This window comes from Typopeltis vanoorti, chromosome 16 (genome assembly GCF_054136105.1).
Source record: "Typopeltis vanoorti isolate ZY-2024b chromosome 16, IOZ_Tvanoo_1.0, whole genome shotgun sequence".
In the NCBI taxonomy this organism is placed as follows: Eukaryota; Metazoa; Arthropoda; class Arachnida; order Uropygi; family Thelyphonidae; genus Typopeltis; species Typopeltis vanoorti.
In genome coordinates this window covers 3,168,649-3,187,479 of record NC_143564.1, presented here as the reverse complement: position 1 = coordinate 3,187,479, position 18,831 = coordinate 3,168,649, and the positions used below count along the sequence as shown (strand labels likewise).

General features: G+C 37.4%; 1 protein-coding gene across 1 annotated transcript in view; it reads right to left on the bottom strand.

Annotated features, from left to right (window-relative positions):
• Tnpo-SR (transportin 3) overlaps positions 1–18,831 on the bottom strand; it is a 605,621-nt gene that overhangs the window by 317,240 nt on the left and 269,550 nt on the right. The window contains exon 11 of the mRNA XM_090405918.1: positions 4,284–4,346. Within this exon, the coding sequence (XP_090262044.1) occupies positions 4,284–4,346 (63 nt within the window). The remainder of the gene's footprint in view (positions 1–4,283; positions 4,347–18,831) is intronic.

Below are 18,831 nucleotides of genomic sequence, written 5' to 3'. Positions count from 1 at the left end.
AATCTTCATAAGAAATAGGATCTCTCTCTTTCTTTTCACTAATGATGAACAGAAAGTAATTAAGATTAATGAGACAACTATTTTATAGTGGTGATTGCTTATTCAAATGGGTATACAATTATAAATTCAATTTAAATCATTTACTCAACAACTTGGAAAGGCTTTAATTGCAATTCTGTTTCAATGACCAGTGATCACTATATTTCTCCCCCCACCCCACCCGAGCTCTACATTCACATACTAATTGAGCTATCAGTGAAACAGTGTCTAGACAGTATCAGAGCATGTCTAAAAGCATTTTGAAATGCATCTAGTTTCTGATGATATATGGAAAAGATCAAAGTTGAGAAAGTGGGTCATCTAGTTGGATTTTTGATTACTCTCCTAGTAGCACATCTTTCCTGGAAAGATGTGCAACTTCCCTTATGAGCCTCCCCAGAAAATCCCTTATGTGTTTAAAAGCAATCCTCATGGGATGGTGATAACCACAATAATCATTTTTTAAATCATTCTTGGGTGTTCTCTATAGTGTTCATCATTACAGAATATACAAGGTGAAGGAAGAGTCACAGATAGTTATAAGGCCATCAAAAGATAACGTAGCACATTTTCCTCTTCAATGCTTTGCATGATGAAACCACTTTCACAATCTCATCTCCAAACTCTACTATTGTAGATAGTAGACTGTAGTACTTTTGACTACAGGACTTCTGTATGTGGCCAAAAGTCCAAATTCTGTGCTTCTGTGATTTAGCTAATTTAGTTAAATCACATTTTTTACATGTGAGGCAGATCAAAGATGCTGAAGGAGGAGTATTATGGAGGAATGTGGACGTAAGAAACAGATGGAAAATATACTTTGAGGGACTTTTGAATGAGGAAAATGCAAGGACTCACAGAGGAGATGGGCAGCCTTCTGAGGGGATGGTGCAGAACATCAGTAGAATGGAAGTGACGGAGGCCATGAAGAGGATGAGGAATGGAAAAGCGGTGGGCCCTGACAGAATTCCAGGGGAGGCATGGAAGACACTGGGGGAAGAGGGAATTGACCTGTTGTGGGACCTGTTCATGAAAGTTTGCCAACAGGAAAATATACCCGAGGAATGGAGGGAGAGTACTCTTGTTCCCATCTACAAGGGTAAAGGGGATGCACAAGACTGTAAAAATTACAGAGGAATAAAGTTGATGTCCCACAAAATGAAAATCCTAGAAAGGGTTCTTGATGGTAGATTGAGGGAGGAGGTGGAGATTGCAAAGGAACAACTTGGCTTCATGCCTGGTAGATCAACAACAGATGCTATCTTTGGGTTACGACAGATGATGGAAAAATATCGAGAGAAACAAAGGGAGCTACATCTGGTATTTATTGATCTGGAGAAAGCATACGATAGAGTGCCAAGGCAAGAAGTCTGGAGGTGTCTGAGGGAGAAGAAGGTGCTGGAGAAATATGTCAGGTTGGTGCGGGAAATGTACAGAAATGTGAAGACAAGTGTTCGGACCTGTTTGGGACAGACAGAAAGTTTTCAAGTAACAGTTGGCTTGCATCAAGGGTCAGCGTTAAGTCCGTTTCTGTTTAATATTGTGATGGAGGTGGTAACAGAGGAGGTGAGAGAAGATGCACCTTGGACAATGTTGTATGCAGATGACATCTTGCTGTGTGTAGATTCAAGAGAAGAAGCGGAAACTAAACTGGAAAGATGGAGAAAAGTACTGGAAGAGAGAGGTATGAGACTGAGCAGAAGTAAGACAGAGTATATGTGTTGTGCAGTGGGCAGTGGCCAGGAGACAGATCTGGAGCTGGAAGGAAATGTCATCAGGAAGGTGAGAGACTTTAGATACTTAGGTTGAACAGTGGAAGAAGATGGAGGAGCTGAGAAGGAAGTGGGATGCAGGATACAAGCGGGTTGAAGGAACTGGAGGGAGATGGCTGGAGTGTTATGCGATAAGAGGGTGCCGATCAATCTGAAAGGCAAAATTTATAGGACAGTAGTGAGGCCAGCTATGACATATGCTATAGAAACTGTGGCCCTGAGGAAAAATAACATCAGCAGGATGGAAGTAGCAGAGATGAGAATGCTTAGGTGGATGTGCGTGTGACCAGAAAGGATCATCTGAGAAATGACTATGTCAGGGAAACAGGGAAAGTTACGACCTTAGGAGCGAAAATACAGGAGGCAAGGTTGAGATGGTTTGGTCATGTGATGAGGAGGGAGGACGAATATGTGGGAAGAAGGGTCATGCAGATGAATGTGCAAGGAAGGCGGAAGCGTGGGCAGCCAAAGAAGAGATGGAGGGAGCTGGTAGAAGAGGACTTGAAGATGAAGAACTTGGATGTGGTGACAGCCCAAGACAGGAAGGTGTGGAGGAGACTCATAACAAACAGTGACCCCACTTAAGTGGGAGAAGCTGTATTAGAAGAAGACGAAGAAGAGTTAAATCACATTTTTTGTAACTTACAAAATCACATGATTTTGTTGCATTTCACAGCATTGTAATTACATGTCAACAGGTATCATGTTGCTGTCATAAGAGGTTTGGAGGGGAGAATATGAAGTTTCATATAGTCACAAATGTTCACTTTGCATAGCTATAATCCACTGTTCTGCTGAGCACATATTATTTTGCAATAACATCTGCTATGGCTTGCTTAATCACTGAAGTAATCTTCAAAAGAAAAACTTGATAGCCAATTATTCAACTGCCTTTCATGCAGAATTATTCTTGTTCAAGTTTTTTCATATCATTCCAGATAAGGAACAGTTTATGCAATATCTTCACTAACACATCTGCTACAAGCCTCTTATACTGGGAAAAAAAAAAAAAAAAACCTCAGATATAAAGCAATCTTTTCTCTTCCTCTGCTCAACACACGCACAGGTAATCCCTATTGACAAATATGACAGTGCTTTTCCTATTCTGTGCAGGTACTTTTATTATACACTCAATGGACAAAACATTAAAGATACCTACCTAATAGCATGGCGGTCCTAGTCTATCACGAATAACAGCCTGTACTATCTGAGGAAATTGACTCCACGAGATGATGGAGGGTTTCTGAAGGTAATTCCAGCCATACCTGATGCAACATTGTCCACAACTGTGCCTTAGACATCGGTCCCAGATATGTGGATCTGATATCTCGCTCTACGGCATCCCAGAGAGATTCAACAGAATTTAAATCTGGGGACCTTGAGGGTCAATGGATGTCACAAACTCAGATGAGTATTCCTCAAACCATGCCTGGGTGGGGGTAGTACATTGTGCTGCTGAAACAAACTACTGGCTTCAGGATGCACAAAAGCCATGAAAATGTGTAGGTAATCAGCAGCACATTCTAGTAGTTCCATAATGTGTCTGAAGACGTCCAGACACACTAAGGAACCTAATGTGTCACATGAGAAGGTTCTGCAAACCATCACAGAGCCACCACCTCCTTGAACAGAGCTGATCTGGCACGATGCAGACCATGGCTTCATGCTGTCAATGCCACACCTGCACCCTCCCGTCAGCTCAATACAACTGATAACGGGATTCATAAAATACATGAATCTGGTACACTCTGCAGATAATCACTTTGGATGGTCCCAACACCAGCCAAGGTGCAATACCCAATGACGAACTGTCAACAGTAGTACACGATTAGGGCATTGGCTTTTATAGCCCATGGTATGCAGGGTGCACCGTACAGTTTACTCACTGATGCTGCTTAGACCTCCAACATTGGAACTGGATGTCATTAGTGCCACTGTTGCCCTACAGTTGAGCTGTATGAGCCTGGACAGTCTAGTCAGCCCCAGTCATCAATGGCATGTGGTTGGCCACCACTTGCTTGCTAGGTGCTGGTACATCCATTGATGGCATACCCACGGTAGACCCTTAATGCGGTTGCCCTCAAGAACCCTAGGTTTCTTACCACTTGGCGATAGAATAATGCAATCTGTCTTGTGCTGATAATGTGACTGCCACATTTACCTATGTTCGTCGATTGTGATACACTGTTGGGAAGCCCTGATGTCAGCCTATTTCCCTTCTGCGATCAGTTTGGATATATTTCACTTTGTGTGGGGGATGCCAATGTCAACTTCCCATCACCCCTACCTCTAATGTTTTGTCCAGTGAGTGTAGAGATGTGTGATATTCAAATTATTCACTTATGGCAGGAATGTCGAAATTGCAAATTCTATATGACTAACAATTCTCCAATTATTCATCTACACACTATAAAATTGACTGGTCTACAAAAAAGAGTTTTGATCAATAATTATTAATTTTTCTCAACATACCTCATAATCATGATGTCCAACACAAATCAGAAGCAAATCAAGTGTTTGCAGGTTACCTAATCCCTGCAGGAAAACAAAGAAAAAAATGTATAATGTATAAATCCTTCATAAAATTCCAAAGCTACAAATGACTCTCACTATAACAAACTCATGGGGATCACAGGAATAGTTTTAATAGCAATGTAATGTACCTAAGTTTTGCATGAGATTTTCCAGTCGTCTATAATAATGAGTCAACTTACAATCTGTTTCAAAAATAGCAAAAGTGACAATATATTAATTAATATAATTTGAAATATTAATACAATTTTACATCAATGAATCTGAGAAAAAGTGACAGATGGAATGGGAGGTTTCCAACGATTTAATTTTATAGCAAATCTCTCCCTTTTTAAGATAAATATAAAGAGAATGCTTTTTTATTGGGGGGGGGGGGGGTAATCAACTATTAAAAACCTGTCCAGTTTTTTATAGTTGATTTTGAATGTTCTGCTAGAAGAGCTGGCAACACATATCTTCTTGTGCACAATCAATACAATATTTTGAAACAGCACCTATACAATATATAAATATATATTTTTTCTTCAACCTTTTCTCCTTTAAATGTATTAGGCTCAATGGTACCCCACAATATAAAATCTGATTCAAGCATACACCATCTAAAAATGATGTACAAATTGTACATAAGAAAATTATCGATCTAAAACAACTTACATACAAGTGATACAAATTAAAAAAGAAAGAATATAAGAAATCTGTTCTTTGAATGTCTTTCAAAAATAGGTTTCTTTGTAACGCTTTTGAATGTGTGATATATTCTTTTTACAGCCTAATGGCAGAATCTTGATGTTTCCTGTTGCCACATATTTTCCAAACAAACTTTCTAATCTGAAGCCAATTAGAAATTACAAACTTTAGCTCCTGTCTCTATCTGGTGTCTGCCAAATTTCTTGTGAATTATGTAACATATTTGGGTAGACAAGAAAAAGAATTAGCAAACATCAGTATTATAATGAAGAACTTTAGAGCTCTGAATTTTGGTATCACACAACATGGTATTGAGACAAAACACAGTATCCTTTGGGAAAAGGCTTGCCTTCTCCATAGAAACAGTTTGAAATAGGAATGTCTTTTCAAAGAAACTTCTGAAATCCTGTTAACACAGACCTTGTTTAAATCAGAATGATAATCTCTCTTTCTCTCTCACACACACACCCTAAAGGTTGGGAGATCTCCATCCTATGTAAATTATTTCACATCATTTTTATTTTCACACATCATTTATATCACACTGGTGTCCAAAACCTAAGGACAAACACTATAATGATGATTTTGAGTAGAAAGCAGGTTCATATTCAAATTTTCGAATTATGTAAAAAAGAGTTGGTTGGTTGGTTGGTTGGTTTATGGTCTAATGCCACAAGAAGAGCAAAGGTCATACTGCGGCATAGCAAAAGTTACAGCAATACATAAATAGTCAAAGATACATATTAATTGCTAATTTATGTACAAAAATTAAGTTAAGCAATGCAGTATCTAGATATAAATAAAATTACAGCAATATACAAGGGTCAAAGGCTACAGCAGTACACAAATAGTCAAAGATAAAGTAGCATATAATATGTATGTACAAAAATTAAGTTATGCAATGTAGTATTTATATATAACAAAATTATAGTCAAACGTGTTTGTACAAATTAATTCTTTGCAGAAGGTTAAAAACATCATGCAATCTGTCTGGTCTGATAACATCTGTCTGAATATATATGGCTTGGCTAGATAGATAAAAATTTCATTCCTCTTGCATGTAAAGTGCGGGCACTCTACCAGAATATGTAAGATACATATTGCATTTTTCACACACAGGAGGGTCATCATCCCTCAGTAAATAAGTATGTGTAAGATGACTGTGACCTATGTGGAGCCTAGCAAGAACAACTTCCTCTCTTCTCTTTCTATGTTGACTATAATGCTTCTTGCCATGATGACTGCCACTGAGCAATTAGCTTTGATCTTATAAATTGTCTGTATATGGTACAGTAAAACTCCGAAGTTATGCGGTAGGTGGGACCAACAAAAAGCACGCAAGTCGAATTTGCGTAACTCGGGGTATAATTTTGCATGTAATTTATATATACAAACATATAATTGGGACCAAAGGTTTACAAAAACACCTATATTTTTTAAGAAATATAATCATAATTGTAGTTTTTCGTATACATAAAAAAAAGAAAGTTATTTCGATGTCGATGGTTTCATAAAATCTAATAGATTCGTCTGACAGCATAATGTCTTTTTCTTGTCATGCAAAATTTCTTAATAGCAAGCTAATGATTTTTTTATTCCTTGCCTTGTGGCTACAATTCGTTCCTCGTTAGAATCTATGTCCTCCAAAATCTGTAAACCTTTCTTTTATGATTGTTCTTACTGTGGATTCCTGTAGATCGAACTTCTTTGCTAGCTCATAAATTTTCATTCCGCCTTCAAAATCCTTAATAATGTTGAGTTTTGTTTCCAAAGTCAATGTTTTTCTTTTCTTGCTAGCTGTAGAAGAATCAGACTTGTTTCTTTTGGATGACATTATTTTTTATGTGATAAAATTTTTATCAAGAACATAACATTAAACAATCGCAAGGTTTGTAGACTATAAAAATCGTGTATGAATGGAGACCGTGCGAAACACGTCAGTGCTTGTTCACAGCATGTGCGACACTGGCGAATGAGGCTGGCGCCTGAAAGATACTAGTAGTGGTGAGGCGCGAAGTGGAATGGGAATATGTACATATAAGAAACCGTGTAACTCCACATTCACATAACTCAGGGTATGACTGTACTTTCAAATAGTACGTGGAGAAAGTATGAGCTCATCTACTGCAGTTTCATTTCCCTTAATTCCAATGTGGCTAAGAATTCAGTAAAATTGACATCAAAAATTAAGAGGTTTTCATTTTGTACAACAGGCGTAACATCTCATGTGGATCCAACATCACAGATGTCAGTTCTTGAGCCATCAATATAGATGGGCAAGAAATCCGAGTGGGCTGCTCTGTGTGTGCATTAAACAATTGCAGGCAGACAGATGATGGGAGTATGAGATTTCTGTAGTTGACAAAGTGAGAGGTTGCAAGATGGAGTGCAAACCTGCCATGGAGGGATGCTGTTATGTTTGGTGTAGGCGATGTTGTCAACAGCTTGCACAGTCTCTTTAACATGCATACCAAAAGGACATGTGTGATATTGAGCTTCCCAATGCAGACAAAAGAGACTAATCCATATAGGATGATCTGGAAGAGATTATCTTTAGGGCATAATTAAGAGAAAACTGCTTCTATCTATGTGATAGAGCCAGTTCATTTGCTTCAATAAAGACTTTGAGTGGATAATGTGCAAAAGGTACCAGTAGTTATCCATGCTACTGGAACACAAGGGTCACATGCTACTGGAATAGCAGTTCATCCCATTCTTAATTCAGGATCTGGGTGAAGAGCATTTTTAATATAAGTGTACATAGACACCTTTTTCTAAAATCCTGAATCCATTACTAAGAACCAAAGAGGGACAAGATCAATTGCTTACTGACATCTCTCAATTACCATACAACAGTGACAGTAAATTGTGAAGTTGTCAACACAGAGCATTGTCTACAGTGGGAGGAAGCTGATCAGTGATGGAGTTAATCCTTTTTTTCATGCTTACACAGTGATAAGAATACATTATGATGGAGTTAGCTTTGATAGCAAAAAGTGTCACACTTAAGACAGCACTTTGGGAAACATCCTGTTCTTGGCAATATGGCCAAGATAGTGTACTTCTTTGACTTGGAAAGTTCACCCGGACAAAGTTTTTAATAAATACAGGAAGATGTCCTCTGAGACCTAGGTTATAAAGGCCTTTTAATATGCCATATCTCAAGGCTGTATTATAAGCTTTTCCTATGTCAAAGAAAACTGAAACCAAATGTTCTTGCTTCAGGAATACACCCTCTGTCCAAAAAGAAACCAAACTTTTAGAAAATAAAAGAAACTAGCAGTTCCTTCTATATCCACTTCTTGTATCTTTTTGTTGTCAAAAGCAGCAACCTTCATCAGGGTTGTGTCAACTGTTTATGACATTTCTTTCATTAGAAACAGAGTTATAGTGGCAAGAGTGAGTGTGTTTTGACCAACGGTCGGTCGTCATGATATTCATGCCATATGTGACAAATTCTCGCTATCAATCGCTTCAAAACTTCGAGATAAAACTCACCATTGACTGTTTGGCCAAGCAGAATGAATTCTTTGTGAATAATGCCCTTGGAATCGTAGAAACAAATCAGCATTTTCTTTACTTTTGACTTCTCCAAGCGACTTTTTTTTGGATGCCCCTCTTCTGGTGGTCTCCACTCAGCACTCTGGCGCTTTGTTTCAGGCTCGTACTCAAAACACTATGTTTCGTCACCAGTAATGATCGTTTCAAGGAAGTTTGAGTCCTTACAAGCAGGTAAGGACTCAACTTGTGGGGAACAAATTGCGAATTCAATTTACGAAGGCCCAAACACTCGGTCAAAATGTTGGGCACAGTTGATTTTGGAATCCCCAATTCATCTTCAATCAATCTCACGAACGATTTCGGGTTTTCTTTGATGAAATCACACACTTTTTGGATGTTAACTTCATTCAGTTCAGTTTTTGGATGGCCTGGCTTTTCATCATCCTCAAGCGTCTCACGACCACTTTGAAATCGCTTAAACCACTCGTAAACTTGAGTACGAGATAAGCATTCATCACTGTATGCTTTATGAAGCATTTGGTGCATTTCAGAAAAACTTTTACCAAGTTTAACACAAAAGTCAATTGCAGCTCTCTGTTTGAAACTCATTTTCTGACCGTTCACCAAAACACACACTGCCACTCTTGGCACTATAACTCGGCTTCTAATGAAACAAATGTCATAAATGGTTGACACAACACTAATGAAGGTTGCCGCTTTTGCCAATAAAAAGATACAACAGGTGGCGCCACTAGTTTCTTCTATTTTCAAAAAGTTCCATTTCTTTTTTGGATAGAGGGTGTACATCTCTTAAACAATTTCTAAATGGAACAATCAGTCCATTTATGAGAATGGCAAACTTAGACAAATATCCAGCTGGAATTAAGATTGGTGACAGAAAAATAAATAATTAAAAATATGCAAATGATACAGCCCTCATAGCAGAAATTAAGGAAGATCTGGAGCAGTTGATTCTATTTGTTCTGTGTAAATTCATCAAAGCCAGGATTTAAACACCAGCAAAACAAACGTGGTGGCTTCTGGCAATTTAAATGAATTTATAATAGAGGGAGATAAAATAGAAATTGTTGAAGGTTATGATTTACTGGGGTCCAGAATCAGAAATGATGGTGAATGTGAAGATGAAATTAAAAGGATAGTCATGGGGAAAAAAAGCTATGACAAAAATTATGAAAGATAGACGTGTGAGGTAAGGTCAGGAAAGTTAGACTTCTCAAAGCAATGGTGTTTCCAGTAGTATGGATATGAAAACTGGATTATTAAGAAGAAAGTGAATTGATTCATTTGAATTATAGGCATGGAGGAGACTATTAAGAATCCCACAGATTGTAAGAATCACACAAGAAGGTTTCAGAGAGTATAAAGACAGCATGCTCCTTGGAGACAATGATTGCTAAACAGAAGTTGATGTACTTTGGGCAATTTATGCGAGCTGATGAATCATTGGAAAAGCAGTTATGTTTGGGAAGATTGAGGGAATGAGAAGAAGAGGAAGACCACGAAAGAGTTGGATGGACAACATAAAATAACTTATCAACTTGAACTTACAATTTCTGAAAGAAAGGACAACAGGCCAAGTTGGATGGAGAGACTTTGTTCCCAAGATTGCCAAGAGTCAAAAATTACTGGATGGCACATAACAAACAAAGAGACCAAATGATTTAAAGTTGAATGATGTCTATGAAAGACACATTATGTATTGGAGAGAAGATCACTGCTTTCTACATACGAGAGAAGTCTGGCATTAACCATTTTCTCTAATATCTTACAAGGACAGCTGGTCAGAGCAACAGGTCGATAATTATTTGCTTGTGCTGGATCTTTTCCTAGTTTTCGGATAGTAATGACAACTGACTAATCCCAAGAATATGGAAACTCTTCCTCTGCAAATATTCTATTGTGTATTAAGAGAAGAAGATCCATAGAGGATGATGGTAGATGTTTATCATTTCGTAATAGATGCCATCAGGTCCTATTGCACTAGGGTAAGACAGTAAAAGAGCTTGTTTTAGTTCCTCCTTAACAAATGGCTCAAACCCATTGGTAGAAAAATTATGCCATTGTTTCTATTGCTGCTTTTTCAATATTAAAAAATCAGGAGGATATAAAGCTGTTGCTGAGATTCTGGCAAAATTTTCTCCTAAGTGTTCTGCAATAGCTTTAGGATCAGCAACAACACTTCCATTATGATCTTATGTGAGCTGATGAAAGTAGACAAACAGTGTGTTCTATATCTACCTTTCATTTTCCAGATTTAATCCGATACAATTTTTGCACTGGTCATTTGATTAATTGATGAGGTAAATTGGATCCAAAATATTGGATCCAATTTACCTCTAATACAACACACTTTGGCCCAATCATGCTTAAAAGCTATTAAGTTTAGTGAGGTATCTATGAAATATACCCCATGCTCTGTGTTGATCAGTTTTGACTGCCTGGCATTCTGGGTTCCACCAAGGCTTTGGATCAAGTGGAAATCAAGATGATGTTCTTGGAACGGAGGCTGCTGCCTGGGCAATGCAGTCTGTTACATACTTTATTGCTTCGTTGATAGGTTTGATTGACTGTATTAGTATTAGATTTTGCCACATGGGAAAAAACATTCCAGTCAGCCTCCATTTTCCATATGAGCATCCATGTAGAGGAACATAATTCCTGTGAAGACATTATGCAAAGAACATTCAAGTGATTACTTCAATATATATTCTCTTCAACATCCCACGGGAGCAATGGAAGAATGGAAGGAGAGCAGATTGTAAGATTGATTGCAGAATATGAGCAGGTAGGCATATAGAAGAAAGTATTGACTCTACTATTCAAAAGGGAGAAGTCATTATTGTCAAGGATTCTTTCAGTTATTTAACCTCATTTATTTGTGTCGCCACTATCTCAAAGAGTATTGTGACCATTAAAATCGCCCATAAGAAGTATGAGTTCAGGGAGTTGCAAGATAAGTGTATCAAGATCAATTTCATTTTTACTAAGTACTCAGTGGTAAATAAATTGAACATACTGTAATAAGAAATCCCATGGATAGGCGAATCGCTACTGCTTCCAGAGCAGTATTAAGCTGGACAAGATGGAAAGGAGTATGACTGCCCATTAGGATAGCTACTCCTCCATAAGCAAAGCAGGATGACCTCCAGTTCTGCCCTTGCATACAACAGTAAAATTCCTTATGGTAGGGTCCTCCCTGGGTCTTAAGTATGTTTCCTGTAGACAGAAAGGTGTGTGTTTCTCAACAAAATCAGATGAAACTCACGACAGTTCCATTGTAGAAATTTTCCTATTGTTTTGGCTTTATAGACTTTTCTGGTTTTCGAGAGCTGAGATTACCTTTGTCAGAGGTATATTCATCAACTATAACTAACATTCCTTTTTTGGGAAGTATGGACACCCAGTGTTTATCTCTGCCTCTGGTAAAATATATTCAATACATCTGATGTATCAGGGTCAGTTGGCAAGTTTAATTTACTTTCACTGGATATGAAGTATCCATTTTTTCTGTTAGAGGGTGCCTGGTGGTTTAATTTTAAGTGATATCTTTGCCATAATTTTTTTGACAAGTGAGTTCTCATCAAATGGAACAATTTTTGGAGGTGTGTCTGGAGTAAGACTGCAGGTCGTGTGATTGAGCACTCACACAATCATAAAGTTTTCAAGTCTGGTGAAATTATCAGATGGTAGAATAGACGTGTGTTTGAGACACTGTTGACATTTTTTTAGCTGCCATCTCCTCAGCATAAGATGATCTCAAAATGGTGTAGAGGTGGTTAACTTCATTTTCACATCCTTATATGATATATTTTGTTCTGTTTAAATTTTTTGTATTCCTTTTTCATCTTTCCAATTCTGACATGCATGAGAATAAGCTGGATGATCATTCTGACAGTTGACACGTGGCTTTTTTTTTTGCAGAGCAAAATTTGTTATCATACTATTTACTGCCATATCAGGCACAGGTGGTAGAGCCATGACAGATAGTTTGAGCATTCCAATATTTCTGACATTTAAAGCATCTTAGTGGATAAGGGATGCATGCTCTAACAGGACAGTTGAGATACCCTGCTTTTACAACTGCTGGAGGCTTAGGTATATCAAAAGTAAGGAGAATGTTCCTGGTTGGAACCAGGTGACCATTTCTATGTATCAGGATGCGGCTCACACTAGTCACTCCCTAATCTTTAAGTTATGAACATATCTCCTTATCAGGAACATCAAGGAGATCTGATTCATATCACTCCTCTACAAGAGTTTTATGAGGTGTTACTGTGATTGGTATTCCACTCACTGATGAGTGGAATACCAATTCCCAGTAGTTTCTTGGAATGTTGCTGACACAATGTTTCCACAAGGATATTACTTGAATGTAATTTCTTAACAGTTTTGGAAGATCCTGCCAGTCCTAAACCCTTTTGAATAAAGAAGGGCTACATGTTCCCTACTGGCTTTTCAACTGTTGCATGGATGATCAAAATCAGTGATACCTTTATACCAGTATCAGTACTTGAATGGGTTTTGTAAGGGCCCCTGAAATATTTGTGAATGAAGAATTCATGTTTGATCTGCTTTCCTTCCTGTTTTTTTTCCAATCCCCTCCAGAAAACAAACAAACAAAAAAAAAAAAAAAAAAAAAGCCTTATCCTTGCTCTGAAGGAGGAGTGGGCAGTTTGCCTCAAGAATTCCTGAATCACTTGGTGCTAAGCATAGTGCAAAGTGGTGAGAGCTGCACTTCAGTTTGGGGTAACATATTCCATACTGAAATGTCTCTTCACATAGTTTTCTGTAAGCACTGCACATTAATTCCTTAACTACATCGTTAGACAACTGGTAATTTTTACCAAAAATATATTGTAATTTATACAAAATTTATAACACATTTTTTGTGTAATATAATTTATTAGTATGCTGGCAATAAATTTATATTCACATTTGGCTGTAGGTCATGAAAACATTTTTCATATATAGGTAAAAATGTAGTTCATTCTTAGCTTTTGGATAGTGTATTTGATACAATCTTTCTAGAACACAGTACTTGCTGGTATTAAGTGATGGCTGTATCTGTCTCATATTATGTATCATTGAATTGTTTGTTTGTTCTGCACTGATGATGCACTCCTCACACAAAATATTTCATTAAATTTATTTACTGTGTCTATGTATCTAACATGTTTCTCTCTCCAAAATCAAAAAGTGCAAGCCAAGATTTTCTTGACATACCATTTGAGGATTAAAAAGTACAATACAAAGGTGTTTTACAACTTGTCACTCTCCCTCTTGCACATTCATAAACAATTATTTTTCAAGAGTAGCAGTGTTAATGAAGCTCTTACAAAAAGTTTCATTAATTCAAAAGATTTTGTTTTGCCCAACTACATAAATATATTGTACACTTCAAATAAGTATTATTTATGACAGAAAATTTTTTGGTATTGAGACCACAATTTTAGACACATAAGTTTAATAAAATAAATAATAAAACCATAAAAGTTTCATAAGTCATCGAACTTACATCATTAGGGATACTAGCAAAAGTTATACACAAAAATTACTACAAACAATTAACAAGAACAAAAATGTTATTCTCGTTAATCAAAGGCATTGGAGAAGGAATTAAACGTCTGCGTTTTGTTTCATGAACAAGTGAGGATTCTGCCTTTGATAATCACATTGAGAAGAAGATTTTTTCAACGAATATGCCTGAAAAATTAAAAAAAACTGAAGCTGCTGCTTCAATTTTTACGTGTTGACGTTAGCTTCTCCTGTTATGTCGATTTATGAAACTGACTTAGGGCATAATTTTTTAAACGATAAGGCACAACACTTATGAGGATTGATTGCAGGGAATGATGACTGAAAAAAACACACAGACGCACGCACGCACAGAAAGAGATAAAGAACTTCCCTTTTAAATGTCGTATCCTCTTCTGTTTGGCTTTGACGGCGTAATGAAGGGTTTGACTCTATATATGCATTGGAGCAATGCTAGTTGTTCTGTCATGTTCTATGGCATGGCACAGGTCTCATCTCAGGTTCGTGGTAGTTAGATTTTTAATGAAAGCAGACCAAACTTGGTGTAGGATTAAGCCTTGATTTTTGTTCCATTTTGTGGGAATTTGCAGTATTTCAGAGGCATCCTTGAACTTTATTGTAAACCAATTATGACCAACATATGGCATAATGTAAGTTTTGATTTCTTGCCAAATCTGATTTATGCTGTTTTCCTTTTTTTAAATCTTTTATCGTTCAGATATGCAAATCACCCCAGACCTTCCCATCTGGCCTGCATAGTAAATGTCAAAAGAGCAATGAATCTTGTAAACATCTGTTTTTTTTTTCATGGGATGATGTTTGGGTGGATGTATGAATGTGGAGATTTTATACAATGGCAAAAAAGCCATTTTAATGTTGTATTCATGAAGCAATGTTGCAACTTTCTGTTTAGCATTCTTAATGTATGGTAATGCTATTACATTATTAAACTCCTCTTTAAGTAATGGAGTTGTCGGAGGTGTATTAAGAATTTTATTGATCATCTTGGATTTTGTATTCATTGGAGGAGAGAGTATGCCTCAGCAGGTAGCGCAGTTCTTCGTTCCTGTTCTTTGACATACTGGAAATGTTGTTTGCTCTATCTTGTAATGATTTATGCCTATATTTTGTAATGGTGTGAAGTAGTACGTAAAAATTTTCCAGTCGCAGTAGGTTTTCTGTATACTGTAAAGATCAAACTTTTTTTAATTTATTTCGAGAAAGATATCAAGGAACGGTAATATTTTGGGATCTTCAGTTCAAGAGTGAATTTTATGCTAAGATGCAAACTGCTTAGATAATCTTAATTATCTGAACAGTTTGATAATCTCTAGTCTTAACAATTTCTAGGTTTAATCCTACACAAAGTCTGCTCTACTTTCATTAAAAATCTAACTACCATGGACCTGGGATATGGCATGCACCATGATACAGAACGTGACAGCAACAACTAGCATTGTTCCAATGCATACAGAGTAATTAATTTAATGTTTCTATATTCTGATTACATGTTTGTAGGTATTAATTGTGAAGTTATGATCATATCTGTTATGTGTCATTAATTGTTTGTACTGTTTTTGGTATATAATATTTGCTAGTACTCCTGATGATAAATTCCTACAAGAATCTGTTATGTGTCGTTAATTGTTTGTAGTGTTTTTGGTATATAATGTTTGCTAGTACTCCTGATGATAAATTCCTACAAGACAAAACTTGTGGGGTTATATTGTAATTTCAATTCCAATGAAATTCATCACTAACACCATGTTCCAACACAGAGATTCACATAACTTCATGTGGAGATAAGACACAAGACAAGCCTAAATGACTATATTATTGTTGATAATGATATCTTCATGTGGTTCAGAAGAGCATTTGAAACTGGAACTGCCAATCACTTAGTTTTAAGTAGGATAAAACTGAATAGCACATTGAAAGAACAGTATGTACAAAAGATTTAAAGAGAAGTAAAATTGTTAAACAGCTTTTACAGGCAAACTATAGACTCAACTATAACATTATTGAAGAAAGAATGAAACAACCCTAGAGTTTCAGTGGCAAACTCTGCAGAAAACATTGAGTGATTCAGCTAGAGAGGTATGTCTTGCGTCCTGAATAATCAAAAATTGGGACAAAAGAATATTTTATTCAGGAACAACTATCTTTAATTGTAGGCAGAGAATGTTGTGCTTTGGCAAGGAAATAAAAATGTACATTATAATTTTAAGGCAAAATTGAAGAAATGTTTAGCATAAGAAATGTGAGACTTAGCCCGTTTGTACAGAGTCAAATAGAGGAATTTATATAAGATTATAATTTAATTAGAGTATCCCATTATATGAAAGCAAGTTCAGTGTAAGCTAAAGTCCAAGGGTCACACTTTAGCTGTCCAGTATAATGTATGGCCTAAGGGAAAGAGAAATTATAAGGAAAGCGAAGCGAGAGCGCATTCTCGGAAGAATGCCACGTGCACGTGGATGAGTGCCGTGCGGTAAAAAACGTAGCTAAGTGCGAGAATTTCCAAGAAAAAGGGGAAAGAATATAAGGGTCAAGCTCCCCCCACAACGGGGCTTTTTTGGTTCCTGTTTCCTGCGCTCGTGGACGTTGGCTCGCACTCTCCGCCAACGTGAAGATTCTGGGTCGGTCGTAGAAGTTGTGAGAGGCCTATCGATGTTTGCGAGGCAAGGCTAGCTATCTCTTCATAACAGAGTAGCTCAGCCATATCGAGTGACCGGTAATCCAGATGTGTGTCTGCAGTACCAGAGAAAGTCCAAAGCGGCACATCGCCTTATCGACTCGGGGAACCAGGCCATGCTGTTATTGTAAGTGATCCAGAGAATCGCAGAACAAAGGTGCCATGATGTCCAGACAAGGCTGATGATAGACCAGAAAGTCTTTCAATGGGACAGTAACGTAGAATGTTAAAGTATCTGATTTCCAATTAAAGATTTGAGTGAACTCTATAGGGTTAATTTGTGTATGGACATGCTGTAGAGAACTTTAGAGATTATCCCAATTTGGCAGTGACATGTCCCTGTTTTGAAGAATGTCTCCCTAGAAGGGATCTGTGTGTGAGATAACTGAGACATATTGTGAGATATGAGCGGTGATCAGAGAGTGATTGAAGATAATGTTAAATTAAGCCAGAAGTTTGTATGTTTATAGAAAACTCCGTGGATCTAGTTATTATGCATGTGTTCTTGTGTTAGTAACGATATCAGAATTTTACTAGGAAAGTGATTAAGTTAACTATGTACTTTAATTTTCTCATGTATATCTTTTAAACTTAAATAAATATGTTTTGTAGCATTCTCCTGAACCTAGCCTGTCTTATGAATTCAAATAGCCACTCATAAAATTATTATCGAACCTAGCGGGAGGGATATATGAATTTAGTTTGATTTTCCAGACCACGACAGCATGCAAAGACAAAGTGAATTGAGATTAGTTGAATTAGTGTTAGAAAGTTCATCACTGTGTAATATTCTGAGAGAGCCACCTTGGATAAGAGTCTCATCTATCCTATGTATTGGCTAGCACAGCAAAATATAAATTCGTCAATATTTAACAGGCAGATTGCCTCAAAGGTTATATTTTAAGGCCTTGTCTCATACTCAGACAAAGCCCTTATGAATGAAAGAATTACTATTATTATTATTGTTCCGGGCAACTCCAAGGAGTCAACAGACTCATCGAAGGAGGCCCTAACATCATGTCAAGAACAACTATTCGACATTCACACAGTATCTATCATACCTTGCCTTGAACTCATTCACAGTCGTAGCACGCACAACAGACTCTGGAAACTTATTCCACTCATTCACTACTCTCCAAGTAAAAAACCTAGCTCTAACACCCCTGTCAACCATGCTCTTGCCCAGCTTCCATTCATGGCCCCTAGTCCTCCCACCACCAGTCATATTTTCAAAAATATCTTCTGGATCAATCTTATAGAAACTGTTCAGTAATTTGAATGTCTCAATCATATCACCCCTTTTCAGCCTATCAACCAATTTCTGCAACCCACAAATCTTCAACCTGTTCTCATAAGGTTCATTCCACAGACCTGTTATCATCTTGGTCACTCGTCTCTGGATCCTCTCCACTTCCTCTCCATCACGAAGAAACCCTGGTGCCCATAACTGGGCACAGTAGTCCAGATGGGGTCTTATCAAGGCTCAATACAGAGGAACAACAACTTGTTTGTCTCTGCATGTTAAAGTATTTTTCAGAAGCCAAGTGATTTGGTGAGCTGTTCTAGTCACTTTTCCAATGTGCCCCCTAAACTTCAATTCCCTATCCACCAACACTCACAAATCCCTGGCCTCATCAATCTCCTGGAGTACGGTTCCACCAATGCGATATACTGCTGCTATTCTTTTCACCCCAAAGTGCATAACCTTACACTTTGGCACATTAAATTGACATCGATTTTTCCTAGCCCAGTTCTCCAAACTATCCAAATCATCCTGTGCACTCATAACTGCTCTACCCAACTTTGCATCATCAGCAAACAAGTGAACACTTCCTCTCAAATCCTTTCCTATATCATTGATGAACAAATTGAAAAGCAGTGGTCCAAGAACAGAGCCCTGTGGCACTCCACTAGTCACAGGTATTAAAGGTTATAGCACTACACAAAGTAAGATAATCACAAACATTCATGCCCACAAGAGGATTCAAACCTGCGACCTGTTAGTTGGAGAACAGGTACACTAACCACTTGGTCAACCAGGTCGGCATG